Source organism: Nycticebus coucang, chromosome 6, assembly GCF_027406575.1.
Source record: "Nycticebus coucang isolate mNycCou1 chromosome 6, mNycCou1.pri, whole genome shotgun sequence".
In the NCBI taxonomy this organism is placed as follows: domain Eukaryota; kingdom Metazoa; phylum Chordata; class Mammalia; order Primates; family Lorisidae; genus Nycticebus; species Nycticebus coucang.
Window position 1 is genome coordinate 17,597,281 of NC_069785.1, and position 16,460 is coordinate 17,613,740.

At 43.9% G+C, this 16,460-nt stretch overlaps 1 protein-coding gene and 1 pseudogene across 2 annotated transcripts in view; one reads left to right on the forward strand and one right to left on the reverse strand.

The window, feature by feature from the left end:
• Window positions 1-5,539: 5,539 nt before the first annotated feature.
• LOC128588599 (DNA fragmentation factor subunit alpha-like) lies at window positions 5,540-9,063 on the reverse strand (annotated as a pseudogene).
• Window positions 9,064-15,833: 6,770 nt separating this feature from the next.
• Window positions 15,834-16,460, forward strand: part of SLC25A21 (solute carrier family 25 member 21) — a 498,533-nt gene continuing 497,906 nt past the window's right edge. For both annotated transcript variants that reach the window (XM_053594794.1, XM_053594793.1), the window contains exon 1: window positions 15,834-16,283. In XM_053594794.1, coding sequence (XP_053450769.1) covers window positions 16,214-16,283 — 70 coding nt within the window. In that variant the 5' untranslated portion in view covers window positions 15,834-16,213. The remainder of the gene's footprint in view (window positions 16,284-16,460) is intronic.

Here is a 16,460-nt window from a genome sequence, read left to right on the forward strand (position 1 = left end):
GCCAGACCACCATCTCTACTAAAATTAGAAAAACTATCCAGGCATTTTGGCAGGTGCCTGTAGTCCCAGCTACTTGGGAGGCTGAGGCAAGAGGAATGCTTGAGCCCAAGAATTTGAGGTTGCTGTGAGCTATGATGATAGCACAGCACTTTACCCATGCAGCAGAGTGAGACTCTGTTCCCTCCCCCCCCCCAAAAAAAAAAGAAAGAAAGAAAGATTCAGAATAGGCAAATCCCATGGGCAGGAAGTACATTAGCGCTTGGCAAGGAATAAAGAAGAGAGAAATGGGAAGTGATTAAAGGACATAGGATGTTCATCTAGGATACTGTGATTCAGTCACTACATTAATATTCATTCAGTGCTCTCTATATGCTAGGGAATATTCTAGTCACTTTTTCATGGAACTTACATTTAAGAGGTGGAAAAGACAAAAAATATGCAAATAAACAAAGAATACATCTAGGACAGGTGTTAAACATTACAATGAAGAAAAGTAAACCAGGTTTGGAAATACCCTAAATGCCCACCAACCCAGGAATGGATTGACACGCTATGATATATGTAGACCATGGAAAACTATTCAGCCATTAAAAAAGATGGAGACTTTACATCGTTTGTATTAACCTGGATTGAGGTGGAACACATTCTTCTTAGTAAAGCAGCACAAGAATAGAGAAGCAAGAATTCAATATACTCAATTCTAATATGAAGGCAGTAGATGATCTAATTCAAGGAGAGGGTAGGGGAATAAGGGAGTGGGGATAGGAGAGGAGAGAGGAGGATGGCGGGTCATGGTGCATGGCACACCTCTTGGGGGCAGGACACAATTATAAGAGGGACTTTATCTAACAGATGCAATCAGTGTAACCTAATTCTTTATACTCTCAATGAATCCCAAACAATAAACAAAGAAGAAGAAGGTTAGATAAAGAATGAAAACAGTTGGAGAAAAGTACTAATTTTTAAAAAGTGTATTTTTATTTTTACTGTGTATACTTGAGGTTTACAACATGAAGTTATGGGACACAACAGAAAGTAAATGGTTACTATAGTGAATCAGATTAATATATCTGTCATATCACATAGTTTTTTGTTTTTTTGTTTTTTTTTTATTGGATGAAACGTTATATTATGGAGTGGTCATCTGAAGAAGGATGGACTTGCGTGGTCCAGGGGAGGAGCATCTGCTTAGCAGGACACCTCCATGGTCTGGTGTCTTTTCAAGACATCAGGGGACTCACAGGATTCTTGAGTTCCATCTGACTGAGTGCTGGTGACAGACCAGCTGAAGGGACTTTCTCCAGAGCCAATCCTACTTGAGGTCGAGTGGGTTCGTGATCAGGCAAGCCGGGTCATGCTGGCAGATGGTATGTAGCCCATTCCCTATAAAAAGTATTTGAAGACCTCCGTGAGCTTCCTGGGCTGAAGCTAATTAACTAAGCATAGTTAATTTTGAGTATATTTTAAGAGCTGCCAAAATCTATTTATTTAACAAAAATCCCTAATATAATGCAATTTTTCTTTTTTCTACCTACCTTAAAAAGCACAATATAATACAATTTTATTAGTCTTAGTTCTCACGTTGTAATCCTCATTAACTCTAAACTTATTTGTCCTACATATCTGCTGTTTTGTAGCCTTTGACTGTTTTCCCCATTTCCTCCCCTCCCTCTACCCCTGCCTGTGATAACCAGTGTTTAATTCTCTACTTGGGTGGATTTGAGCTCTTTAAAAAAAAAATAGATACATTTCACATATAAATTAGGTCATGTGTGGCTTGGCACCTGTAGCTCAGTGGCTAGCACCTCTAGCACCGGGCTGGCGGGTTCAAATCTGGCCTGGGCCTGCCAAACAACAACTGCAACAACAACAAAAAAAGCTGGGCATTGTAGCAGGGGCCTGTAGTCCCAGCTACTTGGGAGGCTGAGGCAAAAGAATCTCTTAAACCCAAGAGTTTGAGGTTGCTGTGAGCTGTGACACTACAACACTCTACCAACAGCAATATAGTGAGACTCTGTCTCAAAAAAAAAAAAAAAAATTAGGTCATGTAATATTTTTCTTATTTTTTTCACAGTGTTAACAGATATAATTTCACAATACTGAAATAGATACTGAAGATGGTAAAGTAGACTCTCTGTTTGTCCCTACGGTCTGCAAACTTAATATGTGCTTTTAAACAAAGAAAATAATTAATTAGGGCGGCGCCTGTGGCTCAGTCGGTAAGGCACCGGCCCCATATACCGAGGGTGGCGGGTTCAAACCCGGCCCCGGCTGAACTGCAACCAAAAAATAGCTGGGCGTTGTGGCGGGCGCCTGTAGCCCAGCTACTCGGGAGGCTGAGGCAAGAGAATCGCTTAAGCCCAGGAGTTGGAGGTTGCTGTGAGCTGTGTGATGCCACGGCACTCTACTGAGGGCCATAAAGTGAGACTCTGTCTCTACAAAAAAAAAAAGAAAATAATTAATTAAATTGAGAAATAGGTTTGTGGCCATAATCAACACTCTATTATGTCACTGTTTTTTTTTTTTTTTCTCTGCGGTTTTTAGCCAGGGCTGGGTTTGAACCCAACACCACTGGCATACCGGGCCAGCGCCCTACTCCTTTGAGCCACATGCACTGCCTATTATGTCACTTTTTATACCATTATCTGTGTTTAAAATTCTACAGTTTTTATCTTTAGGAAAAAGAGTCCAAAAATATGACAGTTTTGTTTCATTGCCCTTGACAATTAATTTTAAACAGGGAACATAAGAAAATGTAATTAGAGGATGTGGGATACTGTTGGTGTAGCTGTATCATTCAAAAGGGCATAGAAGGGCATATTGAGACTTGGAATAGCTTTTCTAGATAGAGATAAAGCCAGCTTTCTAGCCTTATCTAGAACATATTCAGGAGGTAGAGTAGTATGTAGGTAGTAAAATAACCTTGGTAAAGGTATTTACAGATAACAAAAAACTTTAACTATGTGGGATCTGGTCTAGCCCGTTTAGGATTCTGCAGTTCTCCAAGTAGTGAATTTTTCCTTGCTGAAATATTCCCAAGAGAATGCAAGCTCCAGCCACAGGGCAAGATCCTGTTTATAGGCCTATTGAACATTTTTTATCTTCCTTATATTCCAGTTCAAAGTAAAAGCCAGTGCTCTGGTATCTTCTTTGGTAACCAACTGTAGCAAGAATAAGAACAACTGAAAACCACTAATTCTGTGCTTCTCACTTGCTACTCTCATGATTTCTTCCTTTTTAAAAAAGATGATTAGTTTATTTATTTTTGAGACAGAGTCTCATTCTGTCCTCCTGGGTAGAATGCCATGATGTCATAGCTCACAACAACCTCAAACTCCTAGGCTCAAGCTATCCTCTTGCTTTAGCCTCCCAAGTAGCTGAGACTATAAGCACCTGCACCAAAGTCTAGCTAGTTTTCGATTTTTGTTTTATTTTTTATTTATTTATTTTTTTTTAAGAGACAGAGTCTCACTGTACCGCCCTTGGGTAGAGTGCCGTGGCGTCACACGGCTCACAGCAACCTCTTAACTCTTGGGCTTACGCGATTCTCTTGCCTCAGCCACCCGAGCAGCTGGGACCACAGGGGCCCGCCACAATGCCCGGCTATTTTTTTTTTTTTTGGTTGCAGTTTGGCCGGGGCTGGGCTCGAACCCGCCACCCTTGGCATATGGGGCCGGCGCCTCACTCACTGAGCCACAGGCGCCGCCCAGTTTTCGATTTTTGTAAAGATGGAGGTCTCAGGCTCAGCGCCTATAGTTCAGAGTCTAGGGCATTGACCACATATACTGGAGCTGGCGGGTTCGCATCCAGCCTGGGCCTGCCAAACAACAATGACAACTACAACCAAAAAATAGCAATGCATTTTGACAGGCGCCTATAGTCCTAGCTACTTGGGAGGCTGAGGCAAGAGAATCACTTAAGCCCAAGAGTTGGAGGTTGCTATGAGCTGTGACGCCACAGCACTCTACCCAGGGCAACATACTGAGACTCTGCCTCAAAAAAAAAAAAAAAAGATGGAGGTCTGACCCTTGCTCAGACTGATCTCCAATTCCTGGGATCAAGGGATCCTCCTGTGTCGGCCTTCCAGAGTGCTAGAATTACAGTAGCAAAACAGACAGGAGCTGCTACACCCTGCCTCTTTTTATGTTTGTTATTAAGAAACAGTGTCTTTCTGGGTGGCGCCTGTGGCTCAGAGGGGTAGGGCACCGGCCCCATATGCCAGAGGTGGTGGGTTCAAACCCAGCCCCAGCCAAAAACTGAAAAGAAAAAGAAAAAGAAAGCTTAAAGAAACAGTGTCTTTCTCTATCACCTAGGCTGGGGTGCAGTGGTGCTATTACACCTCACTTTGACCTTTATCTCTTGGGTTCAAGTGATCCTCCTGCCCCAGCCTCCTGAGAAGTTGAAACCATAGGTGCTCGCCACTGCACCTAGCTATTTAAAAAAAAATTATTTTGTAGGGTGGCTCCTGTGGCTCAGTCGGTAAGGCGCCGGCCCCATATACTGAGGGTGGCGGGTTCAAACCCAGCCTCGGCTGAACTGCAACCAAAAAATAGCTGGGCATTGTGGCGGGCGCCTGTAGTCCCAGCTACTCAGGAAGCTGAGGCAAGAGAATCGCTTAAGCCCAGGAGTTGGAGGTTGCTGTGAGCTGTGCAATGCCATGGCACTCTACTGAGGGCCATAAAGTGAGACTCTGTCTCTACAAAAAAAAAAAAAAATTATTTTGTAGAGATAGGGATCTCACTGTGCTGCCCAGGCTGGTCTCAAACTTCTGACCTCAAGCAATTCTCCTGCCTTGATCCTCCAAAGTGCTGGGATTGTGGGTATGAGCCTATGTGCCCTGCCTCTCATGAAGTTCTTTAGGGGAATGGTATTAAGCAACATTAGTTCATGTCATCTCTTTGCACAGAAATGCTAGGTTTCTTAATAGGGAAAGGTCAAGTGCCTTTTATTACCATACCTTGTACAATACCAACAGGAAAGGATGTTTGGGAAGAAGTTTACTTAGAGCAACTCTAAAGTCATCCATCTACAAGAAATTTAGCCAAGGTCACATCAACAGTCTTCTTCTCTGCTGTCTACAATATGGAGGTAATTGGAACAAAGACAAGGAAAAGAATAAATAGCACCTGCCCCAGTGGGTTTCCATCATCAAACTTCCAGTTCTCTGGTCTTGACACCCAGCACACAATAATTCCCTCAAATGTGCTTTTTCATGTGATATTTTAGAGACCGTGGGACTGATTGTGTATCTTCTTTGACCACTGACAGACACAGAAGCTATCTCGGAGGATGGAGCCCTGCTGATCCTCCCTTTCAGGCTTAGTCATTTCACTGCTGACCCTGGACCACAGGGTAATGTTTAATGATTGGGGTAAGTGCCCTCTTTTTTTTAAAAGCCACTTTGATTTAGATTAAATGAGATGTTTGTAAATGCTTTGCTATACAATAGGCAAATTGGCAGATATGATTAAGGGTCATAGAGGTGAAAAAAAAAGACCCATACATACCCTGCATGGTGATCCTACATCTCCAGGGGAAGTCATTCTCTGTAGTTCAGGGACCCTGGCTCTTGCCCACCTCCCTCTGAATCCTGTCTAGATAAACTCAGCTCTGGAGCAGGCTTCTCCTTCAGTGCAGTAAGAATGTGGCTTATTAGTGCCATTTCAGAGGAATCTTAAAGCCTCTGGGTGGTAGCACAACTTTGGCATAGTTCCTGAGCCAGGCATGAACCTCCATGAGCACTTGAAGGTTCTCCTCTCACTGGAGGGCGATATTGGACAGATCTTTCAGCTGCCTGGTCACATTCTTCTCCTTCAATTCTGCTCTGCTGTGTGTTTCATCTACACCAAAGGACTCTTGGGAAATCCAAGCTGTACTTCCAATGGATGCCACATGAAATCTAAATGCTTATCAGTGATTCTCAACTAGGAGAGATTTGCCCTCTGAATAGTTGTATACTCACTTCTCACTATTGGCCAATACCACAAACTTAGTGTTAGAAGGTAGACAGGAAGTAATCATTATCCACTATGGTGCCATCCTTTGCCAGACCAGGGTGACTACTGTCAGGGACTTATCAATGGCCAGAATGTCACAGGCCTTGCACTTCAGCTCCTTCAGGCAGAGGCTGCTGTGTAGCAGACACAGCCTTAGATTGAAGATCTACCCCAGTTGGGAAGCCCTCACCCAATATTTTTCTTCCTGTCTGCTTATTTTCGTATAATTCTTTCCAGGTTGATCCTTGTTATGGCAAATTGCAGGATCTCCTTTGTTAAAGCTGAATAATATTCTATTATTGAGGGAGGCGCCTGTGGCTCAGTGGGTAGGGTGCCGGCCCCATATACCGAGGGTGGTGGGTTCAAACCTGGCCCTGGCTGAACTGCAACAAAAAAATAGGAGGGCATTGTGGCGGGTGCCTGTAGTCCCAGCTACTCTGGAGGCTGGGACAAGAGCGCCTAAGCCCAGGAGTTGGAGGTTGCTGTGAGCTGTGATGCCACAGCACTCTACTGAGGGCGATAAAGTGAGACTCTGTTTCTACAAATATATATATATGTATATATATATATATATATATTTTCTATTATGTACAGGTTGACCACATCTTCTTTATCTAGTCATCCTAAATGCTGATAGACATTTAGGTTATTTTCATATCTTGGGTATTGTGAATAATGCTACAATGAACATGGAAGTGCATATATTTTTAGAAGATGGTGATTTCATCTCTTTGGCGATAATACCCAGAAAAGAGATTGTCAGGTTATATGGCAGTTCTGTTTTTAACTTCCTTGGGATCCTTCATACTATTTTCCATAATGTCTGTAATAATCTATGTTCTCGCCAACAGTATATCAGGGTTCTCTTTTCTCCCCAGCCTTGCCAATATTTGTTATCACTTGTCTTTTTCATAGTAATCATTGAGAGATGCTACTTTAGACAGCCTATTAAAGTAATATACATGCAGAAGCCAGAATTGAAGAAGAAAAGCCATGGGAGTGTTTAGGAAAAAGAACATTTCTGGTTCAGGGAAAAGCAAATGCAAAGATGGGACCAAGCTTGGGCTGTTCAGAAAAATCCCAAGAAAACCAGTGTGACAAAAGCAGGGTGAAATGACTCTGGAGAAGTAACCAGAAACCAAATTACATAGAATCTTTTGGGCTATGGCCAGGACTTTGGATTCTATTCTAAAGATAACAGGAAGCTACTAGATGGCTTAGAATAGGTTAAGTAATATCAGAAATATGTTTTAAGGTCAGGCACAGTGACTCCAGCATTCTGGGAGGCCGAGGCAGGTGGATTGTCTGAGCTTACGAGTTTAACACCAGCCTTAGCCAGAGCAAGGCCTTATATCTAAAAGTAGCCAGGAGGGTAGCACCTATGGCTCACAGGAGTGGGGCGCTGGCCCCATATACCAGAGGTGGAGGGTTTGAACCCGGCCCTGGCCATAAAAATAAATAAATAAAAAATAAAAGTAGCCAGGTGTTGTGGTGGGTGCCTGTTATCCCAGCTACTTGGGAGGCTGAAGTAAGAGAATTGCTTAAGCCAAAGAGTTTGAGGTTGCTGTAAGCTGTGATGCCATGGCACTATACTGGGGGCAAGAAAGTGAGACTCTGACTTGGCACCCATAGCACAGTGGTTATGGTGCCAGCCACATGCACCAAAGCTGGCGGGTTTGAACCTGGTCCAGGCCAGGTGAACAACAATGACAACTTCAACAAAAAAGTAGCTGGGCATTGTAGTGAGTGCCTGTAGTCCCAGCTATTTGGGAGGCTGAGGCAAGAGAATCACTTAAGCCCAAGTGTTTGAAGTTGCTATGAGCTATGACACCACAGCACTCTACCAAGGGTGACATAGTGAGACTCTGTCTCAAAAAAAAAGAAAGAATAGGGCGGCGCCTGTGGCTCAGTCGGTAAGGCGCCGGCCCCATATACCGAGGGTGGCGGGTTCAAACCCGGCCCCAGCCAAACTGCAACCAAAAAATAGCCGGGCGTTGTGGCGGGTGCCTGTAGTCCCAGCTACTCGGGAGGCTGAGGCAAGAGAATCGCTTAAGCCCAGGAGTTGGAGGTTGCTGTGAGCTGTGTGAGGCCACGGCACTGTACCGAGGGCCATAAAGTGAGACTCTGTCTCTACAAAAAAAAAAAAGAAAGAATAGAAAAAGAAAAAGAAAGAAAGAAAGAAAGAAAGAAATATGCTTTAAAAGGATCACTCTAGCTAGTGTAATAATTCAGTCTAATAATAGAGGGCATAATAATAGTATGGCTGGGGCGGCGCCTGTGGCTCAACGGGTAGGGCGCCGGTCCCATATGCCGGAGGTGGCGGGTTCAAGCCCAGCCCCGGCCAAAAAAAAAAAAAAAAAAAAATAATAGTATGGCCGAATAAGAGAGGGCTCCTAGGTTCGAATAATACCTCAGCCAAATACTCAGGTAACTTAACCTCAGTGTCAGTTTTCTCCTTTGTAAAAGAGTTGAGACTACCTCTGTCACAGGGATATTATGAATGAAATAATGGGTTATGACATGTTTGGTTAGCCCAGTATCTGGCCATGGTAAGCATTTGATTAATGCTGAAATTATTGCAATTGGCTAGGTAAACTGAATATGGCCTGAAGATTGCAAATTGATCTTCACTTTACTAGAACCTCTCCTATCTCTGCAACTCAACCTCACATTCTAAAGATTAGGGCCAGGCGTGGTGGCTTACCCCTGTAATCCTAGCACTCTGGGAGGCCAAGGTGGGTGGATTGCTTGAGCTCATGAGTTCGAGACCAGTCTGAGCAAGAGTGAGACCCCTGTCTCTACTAAAAAAATGAAAAACTGAGGCGGGAGGATCGCTTGAGCCCAACAGTTTGAGGTTGCTGTGAACTATGACACCACAGCACTCTATAAGGGTGACAAAATGAGAGTGTCTCAAAAACAGAAAAAAAAAAAGGTTAGATAAATATTCTAATTTGACATGATCCAAGACATTAAATATCTGCCTTTTAAAGAAATAAGTCTAAAATTAGTTCCAAGTGACGGCCTGAGGAACTTCTAGGATGAAAGTGGATTCCTACATCTTAATCATGTAGAGGTCTTCTTAGCTCCTATACTTCTAGTTATGGTCCCCAAAACAGAATTCTGGCACATAAATGACCTCTCAGTGTTGTTCCTGTTCTATCACAATAAAGTATTTCTTTTTTTTTTTTTTTTTGAGACAGCCTCAAGCTGTCACCCTGGGTAGAGTGCTGTGGCATCACAGCTCACAGCAACCTCCAACTCCTGGGCTTAAGTGATTCTCTTGCCTCGGCCTCCCAAGTAGCTGGGACTACAGGCACCTGCCACAATGTCCAGCTATTTTTGGTTGTAGTTGTCATTGTTCTTCGGCAGACCTGGGCTAGATTCGAACCCACCAGCTCAGGTGTATGTGGCTGACACCTTAGCCGCTTGAGCTACAGGCACTGAGCCACACAACAAAGTATTTTTTTAAAAAGTTTCCTCATTAACTATTTCATTCACACTGTCCAATAGGGTCCTTGGCATGTAGAAATGCCTTTAGTTGATGGGGGATAATCTATTACATAGAACCTAAAAATTTGTCCTTAATAATATGATGCCTTGATACGTGTCAAGCATAAGCTTTGAGTAGTGATACTCAGACCCATAGATTTTAAAGCACACAATACAGCTCAGTGCCTGTAGCTCAGTGGCTAGGGCATCAGCCACATACCCCAGAACTGGTGAGTTCAAATCCAACCCGGGCCTGCCAAACAACAATGCGAACTAGAACCAAAAAATATCCAGGTGTTGTGGTGAGTGCCTGTAGTCCCAGCTACTTGGGAGGCTGAGGCAAGAAAATTGCTTAAGCCTAAGAGTTTGAGGTTGCTGTGAGCTGTGAGGCCATGGCACTCTACCGAGGGCGACATAACAAGACTGTCTCAAAAAAAAAAAAAAATAAAAAGGCACAAATACACCTGATAATTCTGCATAAGAATACTGTAGAATAATAGATCTTTTGAATAGACTTTCTTGCCCCTAGAAGAGTGCCATGGTGTCACAGCTCACAGCAAGTTCAGGAGTTATAGGTAATCTCTTCTACTGGTCAAGATTTCTTTTTTTTTCTTTTGTTTTTTGAGACAGAATCTCACTCTGTTGCCCTTGGTAGAGTACCATGGTGACACAGCTCACAGCAACCTCAAACTCTTGGGTTTAAGCTATTCTCTTGCCTCAGTCTCCCAAGTAGCTAGGATTATAGGGGCCTGCCACAATGCCGGCCTATTTTTTTGTTGCAGGTGTCATTGTTGATTTTAGCTGGCCTGGATAGGATTCGAACCTGCCAGCCTCTTTGTATGTGGCCAGCACTCTACCCACTGAGCTACAGGCGCCACCCAAAATTTCTTAATCTGATGTCCACAGACCACTCTCCTCAACTTCCTACTCTATTTCATGTATGTCAAATTCTGTGTATGTGTGTGTATATAATGTGTTCTGTACCTAACATAGAGACTCTGGGCCTGCAATTGCTATGTATCTTTATTTTATTTTATTTTTTTTTTTTGTGGTTTTTGGCCGGGGCTGGGTTTGAACCCGCCACCTCCGGCATATGGGACCAGCGCCCTACTCCTTGAGCCACAGGTGCCGCCCTGCTATGTATCTTTAAATGCTACTTTAAAATAATGGTTCTAATCATAGTGCAGTGAGTACCATGGGATTATATTACATATTCTAGTTAGACACTAACATAAACTTTAGATTTGCAGAAAACAAAATCTTTCAAAATGAGAAAATATTGTCATTTTACAGTATAGATTTTCATTCCTAAACTTTTTTTTCCAAACTGTGGCAGACAGTTGTTCCCAAATGTTCTCCTCTTTTTCCATAATGGTAATTTTTTTTCAGGACACATACTCATTCCCAAAAATATGTTTTCCACTCTTCTCAATACCAAGGTACAGTACCGATAGTGAAGTTCTGGCCAATGAGGTTAGTGTAATTTCCAAGGCTTTCTTATTTTTTTTACCTTTCTCCTTCTACTAGCTGGAACTTTATTTGTAGATTAACATTGGGTTATTATCTGAGGGATAAATAAATTTGTCTTGTTTAGGCCACTATTATTTTATTTTATTTTTTTTTTTTGAGACAGAGTTTCACTGTGTCACCCTCGGTAGAGTGCTATAGCGTCACAGCTCACAGCAACCTCAAACTCTTGGGCTTAAGCAATTCTCTTGCCTCAGCCTCCCAAGTATCTGGGACTTCAGGCGCCCGCCACAACACCCAGCTACTTTTTTTTGTTATAATTGTCATTGTTGTTTAGCAGGCAGGGACTGGTTCTAATCTACCAGGCCTGGTGTATGTGGCCAGTGCCCTCGCCTTAACCACTGAGATACAGGTGCCGAGCTAGAAGCCACTGTTATTTTGGTAGTATACTGTAACTGATCCAATGGCTCAATACATAAACCTTATTCCAAAAAGACATTGAAGAAATTTTCAGATATTTATGTTTGGGGGTATATTAAAGTTCTTAAAGATTTAGTTTAAGCCACTTTACAATCTGTTAGATAAGTCAGTAATTTAATTACGTTGTTCTCAACAAAGATCCACTAAATAAATAATTTTAGTTTTTTTGTTTTTTTTTGTAGAGACAGAGTCTCATTGTACCACCCTCGGGTAGAGTGCCATGATGTCACACGGCTCACAGCAACCTCTAACTCTTGGGCTTACGTGATTCTCTTGCCTCAGCCTCCCAAGCAGCTGGGACTACAGGCGCCTGCCACAACGCCCTGCTATTTTTTTTTTGTTGTTGCAGTTTGGCGGGGGCCGGGTTCAAACCCACCACCCTCAGCATATGGGGCTGGCACCCTACTCACTGAGCCACAGGCGCCGCCCAATAAATAATTTTAAAAATATAAGCTTGAGCCTGTGGCTCAAAGGAGTAGGGCACAGGCCCCATAACTGGAGGTGATGGGTTCAAACCTGGCCCCAGCCAAAAAAACAGCAAAAAAAAAAAAAAAAATATATATATATAATAAAATAACAGTAATTTATATATATTTGATACTTTAGCACTTCTGTTAGTATTAGGACATGTCATTATTGAAATAACAGAAAAATGTGATGAATTGAGCCTAGGGAATCTAGTAGGTCAAGTAAATATTACCATTGTTCTGTAGTGCTAAGCCTTCCAGCATTCCAATATTGGCCTTGAGCAAATTTAACTACAGATAAGAGATCTATCCCATAATCAGAGCTCTTAGCACAGTGTTTACTTGTTGACTTTGGATTAACTCTTGCTGACTCCCAAGTTCCAGAATGTTCATATGCCCGGACACCATCTCTACAACTAATCTAGAGGGGGTCAGGCTGTATTATATGTGGTTTCAAAAGAGGAAGCAATTTTTTAAACAGGGTGTTTGAAAAGTATCTGGGAGTGTTTTCTGACTGAATCCATAGGGCTCTCAAGAGGGTGGGGTCTTAGTGAGACCACAAACCTGCACACTTCAACTCTTCAGGTAAGATCTTCAGAGGTAAAGATACTAGTGGACATGATGTCAAAAGGCTATGTTTAAATTTTGACCAAGCCAGACATGGTGACTTACACTTGAAATCCCAGCTTCTTGGGAGACTAAGGTGGGAGGATTGTTTGAGGGCAGTCTGGGAAACTGTACAGCAAAATGAGATCCAACCTAAAAAAAATCTTCACCTAAATTTATCATTGCACTTCCTGAATAATCTATGGACGGCAAAAATTTACTTAAATTTGCAAGATGGTATGATCTCTTTCATTGGATTATACATGTCACAAGGGGGACATTTTTAGTTATGCTGTCAGCACCTAGGAAGATGCTGATACTTAGTAAGCTTTCAAAGAAGGAAGGTACAGTTTGGTTCAGTGTGTGACTTGAGGTTTCATAGTTGTAACCAGTTTCTTTTTTTTTTTTTTTTTGTAGCCCTTTATGGCCCTCGGTAGAGTGCCGTGGCCTCACACAGCTCACAGCAACCTCCAACTCCTGGGCTTAAGCGATTCTCTTGCCTCAGCCTCCGGAGTAGCTGGGACTACAGGCGCCCGCCACAACACCTGGCTATTTTTTTTTTTTTTGGTTGCAGTTCAGCTGGGGCCGGGTCCGAACCCGCCACCCTCGGTATATGGAGCCTCCGCCCCACCAGGGCCAGAGCCACAGGTGCCGCCACTGTAACCAGTTTTTTAAACTTAAAAAAATTCTCATCTAGGTGTGGTGGCTCATGCCTGTAATCCCAGCACTCTAGGAGGCCAAGGTGGGTGGATCACCTAGCTCATGAGTTCGAGACCAGCCTGAGCTAGAGCAACACCCCATCTCTAAAAAGAAAAAAAAAAAAAAATAGCTGGCTATTGCGGCAGGTGTTTGTAGTCCCAGCTACTCAGGAGGCTGAGGCAAGAGAATCCCTTGAGCCCAAGAGTCTGAGGTTGCTGTGTGCTACGACTCCATAGCACTCTACCAGGAACGACAAAGAGAGATCTGTCTCAAAAAAAAAAATTCTTTCCTTATATTCAAATATATGAAATTAATTTGGGGGCATTGAACTACTATGAGTTTCTGTGACAAGCAAGACATATCTCCATTAAAAATAGAAAATATAGCCTGGCATTTTGGTGAGGGCCTGTAGTTCCAGCTAATTAGGAGGCTGGGGCAAGAGAGTCACTTGAGGCTGGGTGCGGTGGCTTATGCCCGTAATGCCAGCACTCTGGAAGGCCAAGGAGGGCAGATTGCTTGAGCTCAGGAGTTCGAGATCAGCCTGAGGCAGAGGGAGACTCCATCTGTAAAAATAGCTGGGCATTGTGACAGGTGCCTGTAGTCCCAGCTACTCCAGAGGCTGAGCAAGAGAATTGCTTGAGCCCAACAGTCTGAGGTTGCTGTGAGCTATGACACACACCCAGGGCATAGAGTGAGACTTTGTCTGAAAAAAAAAATTCTTGGCTCGGTGCCTGTGGCTCAAGCAGCTAAGGCACCAGCCACACATACACCTGAGCTGGTGGGTCGAATCCAGTCCAGGCCTGCCAAACAATGACGGCTGCAACCAAAAAATATCCACGTGTTGTGGTGGGCACCTGTAGTCCCAGCTACTTGGGAGGCAAAGGCAGGAGAATTGCTTGAGCCCAGAAGTTGGAGGTTGCTGTGAGCTGTGACGCCACAGCACTCTACCCAGGGAAACAGCTTAAGGCTCTGTCTCAAAAAAAAAAAAAAAATTCTCCCTTTAACTCATCATCTCCTGCCTGTTAGGGGTGTGGCAGGATTTTCTAAAATTTCATAATTTTTTTGTCCCTTCTATATAGCATTTTATTTTGCAACTTGCTGTTTAAAAATAGTATAAATTTGTATTTTTGTTTTGCTAACTATCCTATAGGGCAAGTATGAATTATTAATTTTTTTTTTTTGGAGACAGTCTCACTTTGTCCCTCTTGGTAGAGTGCCATGGTGTCACAGCTCACAGCAACCTCAAATTTTGGGCCTCAGCCTTCTAAGTAGCTGAACTGCAGCCACTGCCACAATGTCTGGCTACTTTTTTTTTGTTGTAGTTGTTGTTGTTGTTTTATTATTTTTTTTTTTTTTGTAGCGACAGAGTCTCACTTTATGGCCCTCGGTAGAGTGCCGTGGTCTCACACAGCTCACAGCAACCTCCAACTCCTGGGCTTAAGCGATTCTCTTGCCTCAGCCTCCCGAGTAGCTGGGACTACAGGCGCCCGCCACAACGCCCGGCTATTTTTGGTTGCAGTTTGGCCGGGGCCGGGTTTGAACCCGCCACCCTTGGTATATGGGGCCGGGTTTGAACCCGCCACCCTTGGTATATGGGGCCGGCGCCTTACCGACTGAGCCACAGGTGCTGCCCTGTCGTTGTTTTAGCTGGCCCAGGCAGGGTTCCATTCCGCCAGCCACAGTGTATGTGGCTGGGCCCTACCCACTGAGCTATGGGTAGCTGATTAATGTTTTATAGAGAGAATATATGTTCCTTATTGTTTCTTCATTATTTAGGTCAGTGGTTCACAACCTTTAATATTCACAACAATTGCCAGAGAACTTGTTAAACACAAGTTTCTGGACCTTATCCCCAGAGATTACTATTCAGTAGATCAGGGTGGGACCCATGAATTTGACTTTCTAAAAAATCCACAATTTATGCTGATTTGGGCCTCTCCTACACGCAAGTCTGTAATTATCAAAGTTTGGGTACTAAACTACACTGACTTGCGTGTAGAAGAGACTTATTTGTAACCAGGCTTTTTCTTTTCTTCTGTATTTCAGTAGATAAAACTCAAATTGATGAGGCATGAGATATAGTTCCTTAAATCAAAACCATTTTTAGTAAAGTACTTAATTAGCTAAATTCTTTCTTTCTTTTCTTTTTCTTTTTTTTTTTTTTTGATACAGAGTATCACTCTGCTGCCCTTTGTATACTGCTGTGCTATCATAGCTCACAGCAACTGAAACTCTTGGGCTCAAGTGATCCTCTTGCCTCAGCCTACCAAGTAGCTGGGACTATAGGCTCCTGCTATAACGTCTGGCTATTTTTTAGTGACAGAGTCTTGCTCTTGCTCAGGCTGTCCTCCAACTCCTCAGCTCAAGCAGCCATCCACCCACCTCAGCGTCCCAGAGTGCTAGGATTACAGGCGTGAGCCACAGTGCCGGGTTCTAATCAGATAAATTCTAAGATGATAGTAAATTGGGTTTGCTTTGACTTGACTTAGATGCTACAATCCACAATTTGAGAACTACAAGGAATTCATTAACCATCCCTTCATTTAAAGTGTATTGCACTCTGGCTTGCCAAGAGGTACAAGGTTCGTCCTAGCTTTGCCCTTGGAGCTTCAGGCCCAGGTCGCTTCACTTGCCTTATCAGAGGCAGCGCGACCAGCTTAACAAACTCTGCAGGAGGCTCCAGATAGGGAAGCTCTTGGGCGCCAATCTAAGAGACCAAGCCTGACGTGCATCAGAGTTTTCTCTCTAGTGACTTTTTTTTGCTAGCAAAGGGCGCCTCCGAAGGAGCGCAGCGGACAGGTTCCGACCAGCCAGGGATATTTCAGGAAATCTGCGGCCCTAACCTCCGCCTTCCAGTAGTTGTGGGATTGCCGCCCCACGGGGAGCCACCCAGCCCGAGGATCAACCGAGCCCTGGCTCTCTGGATTAGGAGAGGCTGTGCAGGCCGGCGTTCAGGCGGCGAGCTCACCCACTCACTCGGCCCAATCCCTCGTCCTCCCGCCGGCGAAGATGCCAGCCAAGCCCGATGTCGGCTTAGCGCGCGAGGCTTCTTGGCAGATCGTGGCCGGGGGTTCTGCCGGTAAGCCCCCCTCATCACCCCCTTCCTTCCAGCAGCTAGTCGTTTTCCCCACCGCGTGACCCGAAAACATTTCCCAGACAAGTTCTCCCTGCGGAAGTTCTGCCCTCTTCTTCAAGACTCCGCGCTCCCAGCGCGACGCTCTAGCCGGCGGGGCGCGAGAGCAAAGGAGGCCGGGAG